Source organism: Ranitomeya imitator, chromosome 4 (assembly GCF_032444005.1).
Source record: "Ranitomeya imitator isolate aRanImi1 chromosome 4, aRanImi1.pri, whole genome shotgun sequence".
NCBI classification, from domain to species: domain Eukaryota; kingdom Metazoa; phylum Chordata; class Amphibia; order Anura; family Dendrobatidae; genus Ranitomeya; species Ranitomeya imitator.
Window position 1 is genome coordinate 583,077,620 of NC_091285.1, and position 12,790 is coordinate 583,090,409.

The following is a 12,790-nucleotide window of genomic DNA, read 5'->3' on the forward strand; positions in this document are numbered from 1 at the left end:
AGTAAAAATTACTTTGATTATTCCGCAGAAGGAAGATCTGCTGTCCCAAGGTATGGCGTTTCATCAATAGCTAAACAACCTCTTCCTGGCTGCCTAATTACTGAGAAGTCCATTCTAGGTAACAAAGGCCTGTCAGACAGCATCATTTTGCAAATCGCAAAACAGTTACTCTATTGATTTACCAGAAGATTTTGAAAAATGTGGTATAGTGTGGGATGTCTCAGCCTGGGCCTCTGTATCCAAGTTTACCACAAATACTTGATGTCCTGCAAGTAGGTTTTATTAAATAGATTTTTCAACAAGTATACTTAAGGTTCAAGTTGTAAAAAATAGGGATTTTTGTGTACTCACCGTAAAATCCTTTTCTCCGAGCCAATCATTGGGGGACACAGATCGTGGGTGTATGCTGCTGCCACTAAGTGATACAAAGAAAGTTCACTCCTCCTCTGCAGTATACACCCTCCTGCCAGCTCTCAGCTAACCAGTTCAGTGCAAAAGCAGTAGATCAATAACAACATATGAGCATATAGCATGTCACATTATATATGAGTATAGCATGTAAAATTCTAAAACAAGCACAAGCTAATCATAGGGTGGGAGCTGTGTCCCCCAATGATTGGCTCGGAGAAAAGGATTTTACGGTGAGTACACAAAAATCCCTATTTCTCCTACACCTCATTGGGGGACAAATACTGTGGGACATCCCAAAGCAGTCCCTAGGTGGGGGCAACATCAGATAAGGCCCTGTGTAACCGCTACTTACAAGTGCGACACCACGGCCTGCAGAGTCCGCCTGCCCAGACTCACATCTGTGAAAGTCTGAGAATTATAGTGCTTCAAGAATGCATGCTGACTGGACGAACCCGCAAGCTTGCAGTCGTTCTGTGCCGACGCCTGGTGCCTAGAATCCAAGAAACCTCGATAGACAGGGAGATAGGCTGACATCTAACACGGAAGGATTCCTGGATGATGTAACAAATCCACCAAGCTAACATGGCCGATGAAACAGCTCAACACTTCCTGTAACCGTCAGGAAGAAGTCCTCTTACAGTGAGGTAGCCCAAATAAAGTGTCCAACCTTCGGAAGGACGCCGTCCTCGAGATGTACCTACTCAGAGCACTCACCTCGTCCAGAATATGGGGAACCCATTCCGTTATGTGGACTGGTGCCGAAAGAGGAGGGAAGAACGATGACCTCATAACTCTGGGAATACAATACTACCTTGGTAACAAGAGATGGGGATTGCCTGTAGACAACCTTGCCTTGATGGTAAGAAGGGAAAAAGGTCTGAAAGAACAGAGCGGCTAGCTCCGAAGACTCATCAGGATGAGGAGATCGCAGAGAAAAAAAAAAAGAGCGATGTTCCCTGATAGTAAAGTCTGTGCGGATCAAAAGGAGTCTACTGTAAGACTCAAGATCTAACGGTATGTGATAGGGAAGAACCACATGTGAAGACTCCCTGCGAGGAAGTCCATATTTGCAGTTTTGTTGCAATAAGACGGAAAAATACTCATTCAGCAAACGAGAAAAAACCTGACATGGTCAATGCGTATCTCCCAGAATCACTGGGGCCCTTTCAGCTTCCGAATAGATCTCGGAAGTAGTGGAAGAGGGGTGAAGGAAACTGGTACCATGGAAGAACCAGAGCATGTACTGCGATGGCTTTTGGATCTGAAAGCCGAACAATGAACTTGGAGTACATTGGCGTTCAGTCTGGACACCATCCGACCTACATCTGGAGTACTCCAGAGAAGACGGATCTGATGGAAGACTTCCGGGTGAAGTTCCCACTCACATGATGTGGGAACCCGAAGGCATCCGCCACCCAGAGTTCTACACCTGAGATTTGTAGTGCCGAGATCACCAAATGATAGATCGTGGCCCAACAGAGAATGTGAGGTACCTTGGCCATGACACCTGACCGTGGGTACCTGCTAGATGATTGAAGTATGGCACAGACGTGGGATTCTCCGATTGAATCAGATGGGGTGACCTGCTGTAGAACTAGCTGTACCGTTCAGATCCCCCAGAACAATGATCAGGAGGAGCGGACTGGCATCGGTAGTCACTAATAACCAGGAGAAAGGATCTTCCCTGGATGAGGAAGGAGCTCAGAGACTACCCTCTGAAAGCCTGATTGACCTGCAGAAAACAAGAGGAGTGAAGGAAACCACTTCCATTGTTGTCACCAATTTTCCTCAGAACACTCCTAGCAAATCGAATAGAATGAGGGGATGAGTGAACATGTGCGTGAGCTCCCTGTTGAAGGGCCACGGCCTTGTCTCAAGGGAAAATCACCAAACTTCTGGAAGATTTCAGGATCATCCTCAATCCATCATCCCTTTGTTAGGGAGGTGGAGAGGAACCGTCCGCCTCCTTGTGCCATCTGCTTTAACAGTGGTGGCTGCTCGGACACCATGGAAAGGGGCCTCTGTACATCCACGGAGTTCAGCCCCCGGTGGACAGGCCAGTTGTCCGGCAAAAGGCCTGGCTCCAGGAGAGGATACATGGAGGCGACACTCCATGTGGTCACCTGCTGCTAGTGTGAGGAGATCGGGTATTCTCAGCGTGCTCACAAGTTGATGATTCGGGGGAGATCTGAACCCTGAAAGGATCCGTCGCCCCCTTCACTCCGTTAATTAATAAGTTAAAATTTACAGAAAAGTAAAAAATAAAATAAAAACGTTGGGGTCTGAACCCGACCCAAGTGCCTCCTACAGACACTAAGCAAGAACTGGTTAGCTGAGAGCCAGCAGGAGGGTGTATACTGCAGGGTAGGAGAGAACTCTTTGTATCACTTAGTGTCAGCCTCCTAGTGGCAGCAGCATACACCCACGCTCTGTGTCCTCCAATGAGGCGTAGGAGAAATTTGAGTTCTATTTGTGTGACTCATCTTTCGGATCAGCGGAAAAAACCAAAAACAAACCTAGATTCTGCTCCACTTTTGGGATCTCAACCTAGTTCCTCCAGTGTTAACATGTATCTTTCAAGGTAGTCTTCCTGGTGGCAATGTCTGCTTACTCTGCATGGAAAAACTCTAGGCACCATCTCGAAAGTTAAAGGGACTCTGTCAACCCCTCCAGCCGTTATAAACTAAAAGAGCCACCTTGTGCAGCAGTAATGCTGCATTCTAACAAGGTGGCTCATTTAGTTTTTGGTGCAGTTATTGCCAAAATAAAGCGTTTTATAATTTCGCCAAAATACCTTTCTTTAGGCAGGGAGGCAGGTCTTAACCCCCCTGCTGGAAACGCCACACTGCCGTCACTCAAATTTTCTGGAGCGCCGCCCCCTCCCATGAAATCCGGTGCCTGCGCTGTTTAGTACTGTCTGGTGCAGGCACCGGATTTCATGGGAAAACAGCGCGGAGGGGGCGGCGCCTCAGAAGATTTGAGTGACGGCAGTGTGGCGTTTCCAGTAGGGGGGTTAAGACCTGCCTCCCTATCTAAAGAAAGGTATTTTGGCAAAATTATAAAACTATTTTGGCAATAACTGCACCAAACACTAAAAGAGCCACCTTGTTAGAATGCAGCATTACTTTCTTACGCAGGCGGACCATATAATTTTATTGGAAAAAAGTATCTGTACTAAGAGAAATAAACTAGATGTATTTCAAAAGATTTGGCAGCCATGGATAGAATGGGATTAGAATTGTGGGGAGGATGCATAATGTTATAGATTATGTTCATACTATACAATTGTATTTGAATTGGGGAAGGAATTTCAGATGGGAATTTGGGAAAGCATTAAAGGGGTCTCGAAGGGGGGGGGGAGGGGGACAGGGAGGGAAAAGGGTGGGGGGAGTTATGTTCATAAAATATATGATTATCTGTGAATAACAGCTTGATGTCATTTGTTATCATTGATTTTCCTTAATAAAAATTTATCTGATTAAAAAAAAAAAAAGAAATGGAATTCCACAATCGTGATAGCTCTTCTGCCATCACAGTCAAAGTACTTGAAGGAGGCTAATATTTTTCTTCAAGTTCAAGGTCCAAGTAAAAGGACAGAATGCTGCTTTCTTCCATCTCTAGGCCCAATATTTGTGAAGTTATTGGTGACACTCCTCTGGATCATTAGAGCATAGAATAAAAATAAGTTTCACAATAATAACAAAAAAAGAAAAGCGTGTTCATGTGCTGAAATAATTTTATAAATGTGCCTCTGCTGTGTACTGTGTAATGGCTATGACTGACAATGAAGGAACACGGTCTCACCATACCACAGCTCCTGGGCAGGAGAGGAAGTTAAAGCGTATACAGACATTACAGCACAGGGTCGCAGATTCTTTCTGTGAGGTAAAACATTTGCTGCTTGTTTATAAAATGCTAAAAAAAAAAAAAAAAAAAAAAGGGAGATTTGAATTTGCGTATTAAAAAAAAACAAAACTTTCTGTACCTGTCGGGGACTTGAGCCTGCAAATATCTAATGGCTTGTTCTAGAGAGTGACGTTCTCCTGTAAAGCCCGCATGCTGAGCTATAGAGGACAAGAATGGCAGTTTTAGAGGCGTTTAGCTGGACTCTAGCTGTCTTTGTAACCCAGCGACCGATGGGAGCCGATAAACGCGAGTACCACCAATTGCATTTAAAAGCCGCTGTTGGCAAATGGCATTTGAGTGGTTAAACAGCTGTGACCAACAAGCAAACGCCTATTACATCACACGATTAAGGTGTTCAAGGGAACTTGTCAGTTACCCTATTCCCCAACTCCATAAACGGCCACCATGTCTGTACTGCAGCCTTCTCCTACATTCTATTAGGTTTATTTTTTTTTTTTTTGTGGCTTCGCAATTGGTAAACTATAAAAGTTAACTTTATACAGGGGCTCAAATTATGCAAAGTAGGTGACTACTTGGGTGCACACGCTGATATTCCCTGATTAATCCTCCATCTATTCACACAAGAACACCCTTGTGGGCATGAGGGATGCGATTTGAAAGAGCAAAGTCACCATCAGCTCTCTGCATAATGAAGCCAGGTGTGCGCATGCTGAATTTTTGCAAAGTTTGCAACATACCTAGTAGTGATGAGTGAACGTGCTTGGATGCTAACAGTTTTTTTCGGCATGCTCGAAAAATATGTATAAATATACAAAAAAAAATATATATATATATATATATATATATATATATATATATATATATATATATATATATATATATATATATATATATATATATATATATATATATATATAAAAATAGTCCCCACGGCTGCATGTCTCGTGGCTGTTGGACAGTCACAACATATGCAGGGATTGCCTAACAGCCGGAGACATGCAACCGCGGGGACTTGAACATTATTCAAGCACACTTAACACACGAGCATGTTCAGATAACACCTTGTCTGAGCACATTTGCTCATCACTAATACCTATAAAAACACTCCGATTAAAATACTCTTTACCAACATCGATCCCCAATGTTTTAGTGTTACATTTCATTGCTTTTGGCCACTGTGCCAACTTTAGGAAAATCTCCATCACTCAGTATCTGCACCAGAAAGTACAGCAGCCACCTTGTCACAAGGATGAATTTATTAAATTAGTTGTCTTATAAAACAAACATTGCAGTCTCATTGTTAATATAACAATTCTCCCGTGGAAGGACCTGCTTGCAAAGCGTCATCCGGTAAGTGAGCAGAATTTAAGAGAAAGGGTCTGACCCTGCACCTCTGAGCGAGAGTCTGAAAGCATCTAACCAATCTGGAAACCACTGCAACATTCGACTATTAAATAAATATCAAGCCACCCCAAAAAAGGAAAAAAAAAAAAAAAAAAAGTTAAAAACACCCATCAATTTGTGACCTCAACATGGGCAGCACATGTTGCACGCAGATTCACAATGGTAGCTTAAGTCTCTCTCTTCAAGGGACAATGCACGACCCCAGAATTGGAGGCATCTGTGGTTCCCCGCATGTTCATGGTAGCAGAGTTCAAGATAATTCCATGTGGTTTGAAGTCTTTATTTTAAACATATGAAAAAAGCACTGAACTGCGTCAAGAGTGAGTCTCAGCACAAGCCAAAGCTTGGTACAAGGCTCAGAATCTGCCATGTAAAACCTAATGGGGACAGAACTAATCAGTGCCATAAATGCAAAGATTCATAGATAAGATGCTGACTAGTAGACCAGCACTGCTTATAAAAAGGCATCGCCCCTCATGTGTGGAGAGGATTGGGTGGGAAGCACTTACCACTCTGTTTGTAACATGGAACAATAGTACATGTATGCCACAAGCAGAGTGGGAGGTATCACAGGCCAGGAAATATAGTGCATGAGCAAGTATGCAGGGTGTAATGTGGGTTTATCAACCCATTTGTATCCAGATTCACCCATCCTGACCAGGCAGGGTGAAGGGTGTAACTTCTTTGACTGTAGCATTTGGCAGAGTCCTGGAGAGGGGAGAGGACACTCACATTCACAGTCGTGAGCATTTAATGAGTGTCACATAAAATCCTCAAACTCTCGGCCATATTCGTCATCTACACCGCCATAATCAGCCAAATCATTCTTCATGTTGGCCTTCAGACCGCCTCCAGGAACCACTCCTTTTTTCTTCTTTTTAGCTTTATTTTGCTAACAAGGGAGAAAAAAAAAAATGGTAAGTTCATACTGAGTGTCTATGACGACATGTAGGTGCTAGAAGGAAATTTCCATGTACACCATATAAAGCCCTGTACAGTTTTATGGATGGAGAATATCAGGTTCTGAATGTTTACCATGCTGATTTAATGCAGCATTAGAAAACAAATGGACAATTATATAGTAGATTTGCAACAATTCTCTAAGGGTCACTTCCGTCCGTCTTTCTGTGATGGATATTCATTGGTCGCGGCCTCTGTCACGGAAATCCAAGTCGAGGATTGGTCGTGGGCATTTTGCAATGACCAATCAGCGACGGCCATAGTCTGGCAGCAAAATGTCTGCTGCTTTACTGCCCTGCAGTCAGCGCTGAGCGCTCACACAGGGTTAATGCCAGTACTTTAAAGACCGTGGTGTAATGCACTCAGTTAACGCAGCTATTAACCCTGTGTGACCAACTTTTTACTATTGATGCTGCGTATGCAGCATCAACAGTAAAAAGATCTAATGTTACAAATAAAATAAAAAATGTTATTCTCACCCTCCGACGTGGCGCTGTCCTCGGCAGTGCAAGCGGCAGGTTCCGGTGCCAAGGATGCTATGCGAGAAGGACCTGCCATGACGTCACGGTCATGTGACCGCGACGTCATCACAGGTCCTGCGCTCATACCAACCCTGGGACCAGAAGCTGCCGCGTGCACTGCACACAGGCGCCAGGACTTCAAGGGGCCTTCAGAAGGTAAGTATATGTTTATTTTTTATTTTAAGTCTTTTTTAACCACGCATATAGTGCCGGCTGTGCTATATACTACGTGGGCTGTGCTATACACTACGTGGGCTGTGCTATACACTACGTGGCGCTACAATATACTACGTGGCTATGTTATATACTACATATCTGTGCAATACACTACGCGGCTATGTTATATACTATATACTACGTACACTATATTATATACTACGTAGCTATGTTATACACTACGCCGGTTGTGTTATATACTACGTCACTGCAATATAGTACATAGCCTGTTCTATATACTACCTACATATTCTAGAATACCCGATACGTTAGAAATCGGGCCACCATCTAGTGCTCAATAAAAGGTGATCATCAACTCATAAATGTGCACACAGTATGAAGATGTAAAAACCCCTAAATATTAGTGACTTCATCCAATAAATGACATGGATCCACAATCACAGGATCATTTTGTTTCTTCGTGTAGCTTTAGAGGTAGTTATCACTGTATTGCTGTATGTTACATTACTATTATCATAGTATACTTGTACTGACAAGACCAGAAACCCATGCAGTGAACTCCGTAACAGAAGAACGCCTCTAATGAATTTAGTGTATCTGCCGATGCATAAACCCTTAATCTACGCTACCTCTGAGCTGGAGTAGGTTTCTGCTCTAGTTTGTGCCTTTAAGTTGTAGTAAATGGCAGAGGAAGAGCAAAGAGGTAAAACATTTCAAGAGGTCTTATCTTTTTAGAACAAGGAAACTAATCTCGTGATCACTAGGCCTCACCTTCTCTTGCTTCTGTTTTTCACTGCACAGAACTGTTAAGGAATTTGATACCTTCTTCAAGTCATCTAGCTCCACTAAAAGACAAAAAAAAAAGCATCTTCCAGGTCAAACATCCACTACTTTTCCATGCTTCTTACAGAACATATCTGCATTGAGTTCATTAGTATAAGCATTCTTTTGATAATGGCTGTTTCTGAAATAAAGTATGTGCTGTGGGAAAGGCAATAAACAGACAATGGCTTTTGTTAAAGGTGCGCATATCCCTTGTTTAAAATGGGTTTGTCGCCGACGACTCAACTAATCTCAAATTATATTGAAGAGTTTGCCCAGTTTCTGAAGATTATTTTGAAAGCTCAGAAAAAAAAAAAAAAAAAAATGCCTTGTGAAGTAACACGGAGGACCGTGCTGTAATGAAGAAATCCTACGCAGAGACATTTAGTCCTCCAAACACAAAATATTAGAGCAAGAACAATTTTATTGAGACAAAATATAAAGGAGCTTAAAAACAGATGTATACGGAAAATGAAAAAAGCAAACACTGTGCATATAAATAAGTGGTCTCTGATATTCTGCATCCTAAACACCACCCTGCACGATAGGCTCGATTTAATGGAATGACAAATGCATAGAATTGTAGCTTTGAGAGAAATAAAATCCTAGTACATAAAGTGCAAACAGGACACAAGGAGAGTAAAGGTACCGTCACACTGAACGATATCGCTAGCGATCCGTGACGTTGCAGCGTCCTGGCTAGCGAGATCGTTCAGTTTGACAGGCAGCAGCGATCTGGATCCTGCTGTGAAATCGTTGGTCGGAGCAGAAAGTCCAGCACTTTATTTCATCGCTGGACCTCCCGCAGACATCGCTGAATCGGCGTGTGTGACGATGTCTTCACTGGTAACCAGGGTAAACATCGGGTTACTAAGCGCAGGGCCACGCTTAGTAACCCGATGTTTACCCTGGTTACCAGCGTAAACGTAAAAAAAAAAAAAACACTACATACTTACATTCCGGTGTCTTTCCCCCAGCGCTGTGCTTTCCTGCACTGGCTGTGAGTGCCGGCCAGCCGTAAAGCACAGCGGTGACGTCACCGCTCTGCTTTACGGCTGGCCGGCGCTCACAGCCAGTGCAGGAAAGCACAGCACCGGGGGACAGACACCGGAATGTAAGTATGTAGTGTTTGTTTTTTTTACGTTTACGCTGGTAACCAGGGTAAACATCGGGTTACTAAGCGCGGCCCTGCGCTTCGTAACCCGAGGTTTACCCTGGTTACCAGGGGACCAGCATCGTTGGTCGCTGGAGAGTTGTCTGTGTGACAGCTCTCCAGCGACCACACAGCGACGCTGCAGCGATCGGGATCGTTGTTTAGATCGCTGCAGCGTCGCTTAATGTGATGGTACCTTAACTGGACGGGGCTGGGGTTTATCTCTTCACACCCAAGAGATAAAGTGTATGTAGTGAACAAATGGAAAAAAATTAGGTAACCCGGAGAATCCAGAGACAAAAAAAAAAGGGTACAAATTGCAACATAAGGTCAAGGTAGGCATTATATAAAAGTTTGTAAGCAATAACAGATGAGAGTAAATACAAGCAAAGACCAGTATCAGAAAATATATAAATGCCCAGAATGCAGGGGCTTTAGTGTATCCCCCTTTGATATGCAAATTGCCTCTGAGAAAAAGAGGACTTAACTCTATAGCGCCACCTGTTGGAAGTAGCGATCCTACAAGTCACAATCAACCCTTTAACGAGTCGTGCAATATGACTTAGGATAAAAGCCAAATCAGTATCAATTCGCAGACACGGTGTTTCGGGCTGTTGGCCCTCGTCAGTGCGAAGCATGAGAACTGATCTGGCTAGGAGAGAGGCTCTGGACTGGGGTCTAAGGGGTTACGTTTCTCCTTATGGAGAGCCTCTATTTGCTCAGTGTCTGCCTTCATTTCCTGTATGGTCTGTATACATTGTTTTTAAACTTTTTTTTTTTTTTGAGACAAAAATAAGATGTACCGTATTTTTTGCTTTGTAAGACGCTCCGGATTATAAGACGCACCCCAAATTTTGAGGAGAAAAATAGGAAAAAACTTTTTTTTTAATAAATTGGTGGGGCGTCTTATAATCCATGCGTCTTATTACTTACCAGGAGTTGTGGCTGCGGTGGATCAAGGTCCCAGGGTCGTTGCTGCAGGCTGGGATGAGGGGGTCTGCAGGGGGCTCCTGTGCTGCAGGCTGGGATGAGGGGGTCTGCAGGGGGCTCCTGTGCTGCAGGCTGGGATGAGGGGGTCTGCAGGGGGCTCCTGTGCTGCAGGGCTGTCTCCGATGCTGCGGGGGGGCTCTGGCGACATTTTGTGAAAGATCAGAGCCCCCCCGGCACTTCTTCCATGCATTCCTGTATGACTGACTCCGTAAAAATGGCCACCGGAATCTCGAGAGATGAGATTTCAGCGCTGAAATCCCATCTCCCGAGATTCTCGCGGCCATTTTCCCGGAGTCAGTCATACAGGAACGCATGGAAGAAGTGCCGGGGGGCTCTGATCTTTCACAAAATGTCGCCATAGCCCCCCGCAGCACCAGAGCCTCCAGCATCACCTGGGGCAGCAGCGGTGGCGGGCGGCAGTGGTGGCGGGCGGCGGACACCCCCTCATCCCAGCCTGTAAGTGGTATATCCGCTTTGTAAGACGCACCCCCATTTCCCCCCCCAAATTTGGGGGAAATAAAGTGCGTCTTACAAAGCGGAAAATACGGTACTTGCTTTACAATTTTGTGTTTGGAGGACTAATTCACTCTGCATAGGATTTCTTCACGTAAAAAACTACGTTAAGCTTTTACTCATGCTCCCACGCCACCTCTCCACTAGTGATTAGCGAACATGCTCGGATAACTTCTCCAAGCATGCTCAGGTGTTCTCCAAGCATCTGGGCATTCTTGTATATTAGGTTTGAGTCTCTGTGGCTGCATGATTTGCAGTTTTTAGACAGTCTTATCACATGTGGGGATTGTCTGTTACAGCTAATCGTGTTTAGTAATTAGCTGAAGCGCAATCAACACTGTCACGAGGTGGCGCATCTACTGTTGAGAACACGAGTAGCTACAAGCATAGATCTTCAAAAACAATACGCTTTAGTCAGAGCTTATTTTATGAGGATCGCAATTTACACAATGTGCAAATATCTAGACACTGACAATCTTATGTTCTTCAGGTGTTTGAAGCTGTAAAGGACCAGTAGGGCACAAAAAGGGCACAAAACTTTGACAAGTAACTTTCCTTTTTTTTCTAATTTATATAAGACGCTTAACCCCTTTCTGCCATTAGACGTACTATTGCGTCCATGTGGGGTGGGCTTTACTTCCCAAGGACGCAATAGTACGTCATATGCGATCGGCAGCGCTCACGGGGGGAGCTGACATCCGGCACTATGTGCCAGGAGCGGTCAAAGACCGCCCCCGGCACATTAACCCCCGGCACACCGCGATCAAAGATGATCGCGATGTGCCGGCTGTGCAGGGAAGCATCGCGCAGGGAGGGGGCTCCCTGCGGGCTTCCCTGAGCCCCCCGCAGCAACGCGATGTGATCGCGTTGCTGCGAGGGTCTCACCTCCCTCCCTCCCTGCTCGAGCCCCGGATCCAAGATGGCCGCGGATCCGGGTCCTGCAGGGAGGGAGGTGACTTCACAGAGCCTGCTCAGAACAGGCACTGTGAAGCAGCCTGCACTCCTATCAGATCGGTGATCTGACAGAGTGCTGTGCAAACTGTCAGATCACCGATCTGTGATGTCCCCCCCTGGGACAAAGTAAAAAAGTTAAAAAAAATTTTCAAATGTGTGAAAAAAAATTAAAAAAAATATTCCAAAATAACGAAAAAAAAAAAAAATATTATTCCCATAAATACATTTCTTTATCTAAATAAAAAAAAACAAAACAATAAAAGTACACATATTTAGTATCGCCGCATCCGTAACGGCCCGACCTATAAAACTGGCCCACTAGTTAACCCCTTCAGTAAACACCGTAAGAAAAAAAAAAAAAAACGAGGCAAAAAACAACGCTTTATTATCATACCGCCGAACAAAAAGTGGAATAACACGCGATCAAAAAGATGGATATAAATAACCATGGTACCGCTGAAAGCGTCATCTTGTCCCGCAAAAAACGAGCCGCCATACAGCATCATCAGCAAAAAAAAAAAAAGTTATAGTCCTGAGAATAAAGCGATGCAAAAATAATTATTTTTTCCGTAAAATAGTTTTTATCGTATAAAAGCGCCAAAACATAAAAAAATGATATAAATGAGGTGTCGCTGTAATCATACTGACCCGAAGAATAAAACTGCTTTATCAATTTTACCAAACACGGAACGGTATAAACGCCTCCCCCAAAAGAAATTCATGAATAGCTGTTTTTTGGTCATTCTTCCTCACAAAAATCGGAATAAAAAGCGATCAAAAAATGTCACGTGCCTGAAAATGTTACCAATAAAATCGTCAACTCGTCCCGCAAAAAACAAGACCTCACATGACTCTGTGGACCAAAATATGGAAAAATTATAGCTCTCAAAATGTGGTAACGCAAAAAATATTTTTTGCAATAAAAAGCGTCTTTCAGTGTGTGACGGCTGCCAATCATAAAAATCCGCTAAAAAACCCGCTATAAAAGTAAATGAAAAAAATGTATTTATTTCCATTT

General features: G+C 43.9%; 1 protein-coding gene across 2 annotated transcripts in view; it reads right to left on the reverse strand.

Moving 5' to 3' along the window:
• Positions 1-5,514: 5,514 nt before the first annotated feature.
• Positions 5,515-12,790, reverse strand: part of EIF3J (eukaryotic translation initiation factor 3 subunit J) — a 39,191-nt gene continuing 31,915 nt past the window's right edge. For both annotated transcript variants that reach the window (XM_069766459.1, XM_069766460.1), the window contains exons 7-8: positions 8,112-8,185; positions 5,515-6,574 (exon numbers count right to left, since the gene is read on the reverse strand). In XM_069766459.1, coding sequence (XP_069622560.1) covers positions 6,443-6,574; positions 8,112-8,185 — 206 coding nt within the window. In that variant the 3' untranslated portion in view covers positions 5,515-6,442. The remainder of the gene's footprint in view (positions 6,575-8,111; positions 8,186-12,790) is intronic.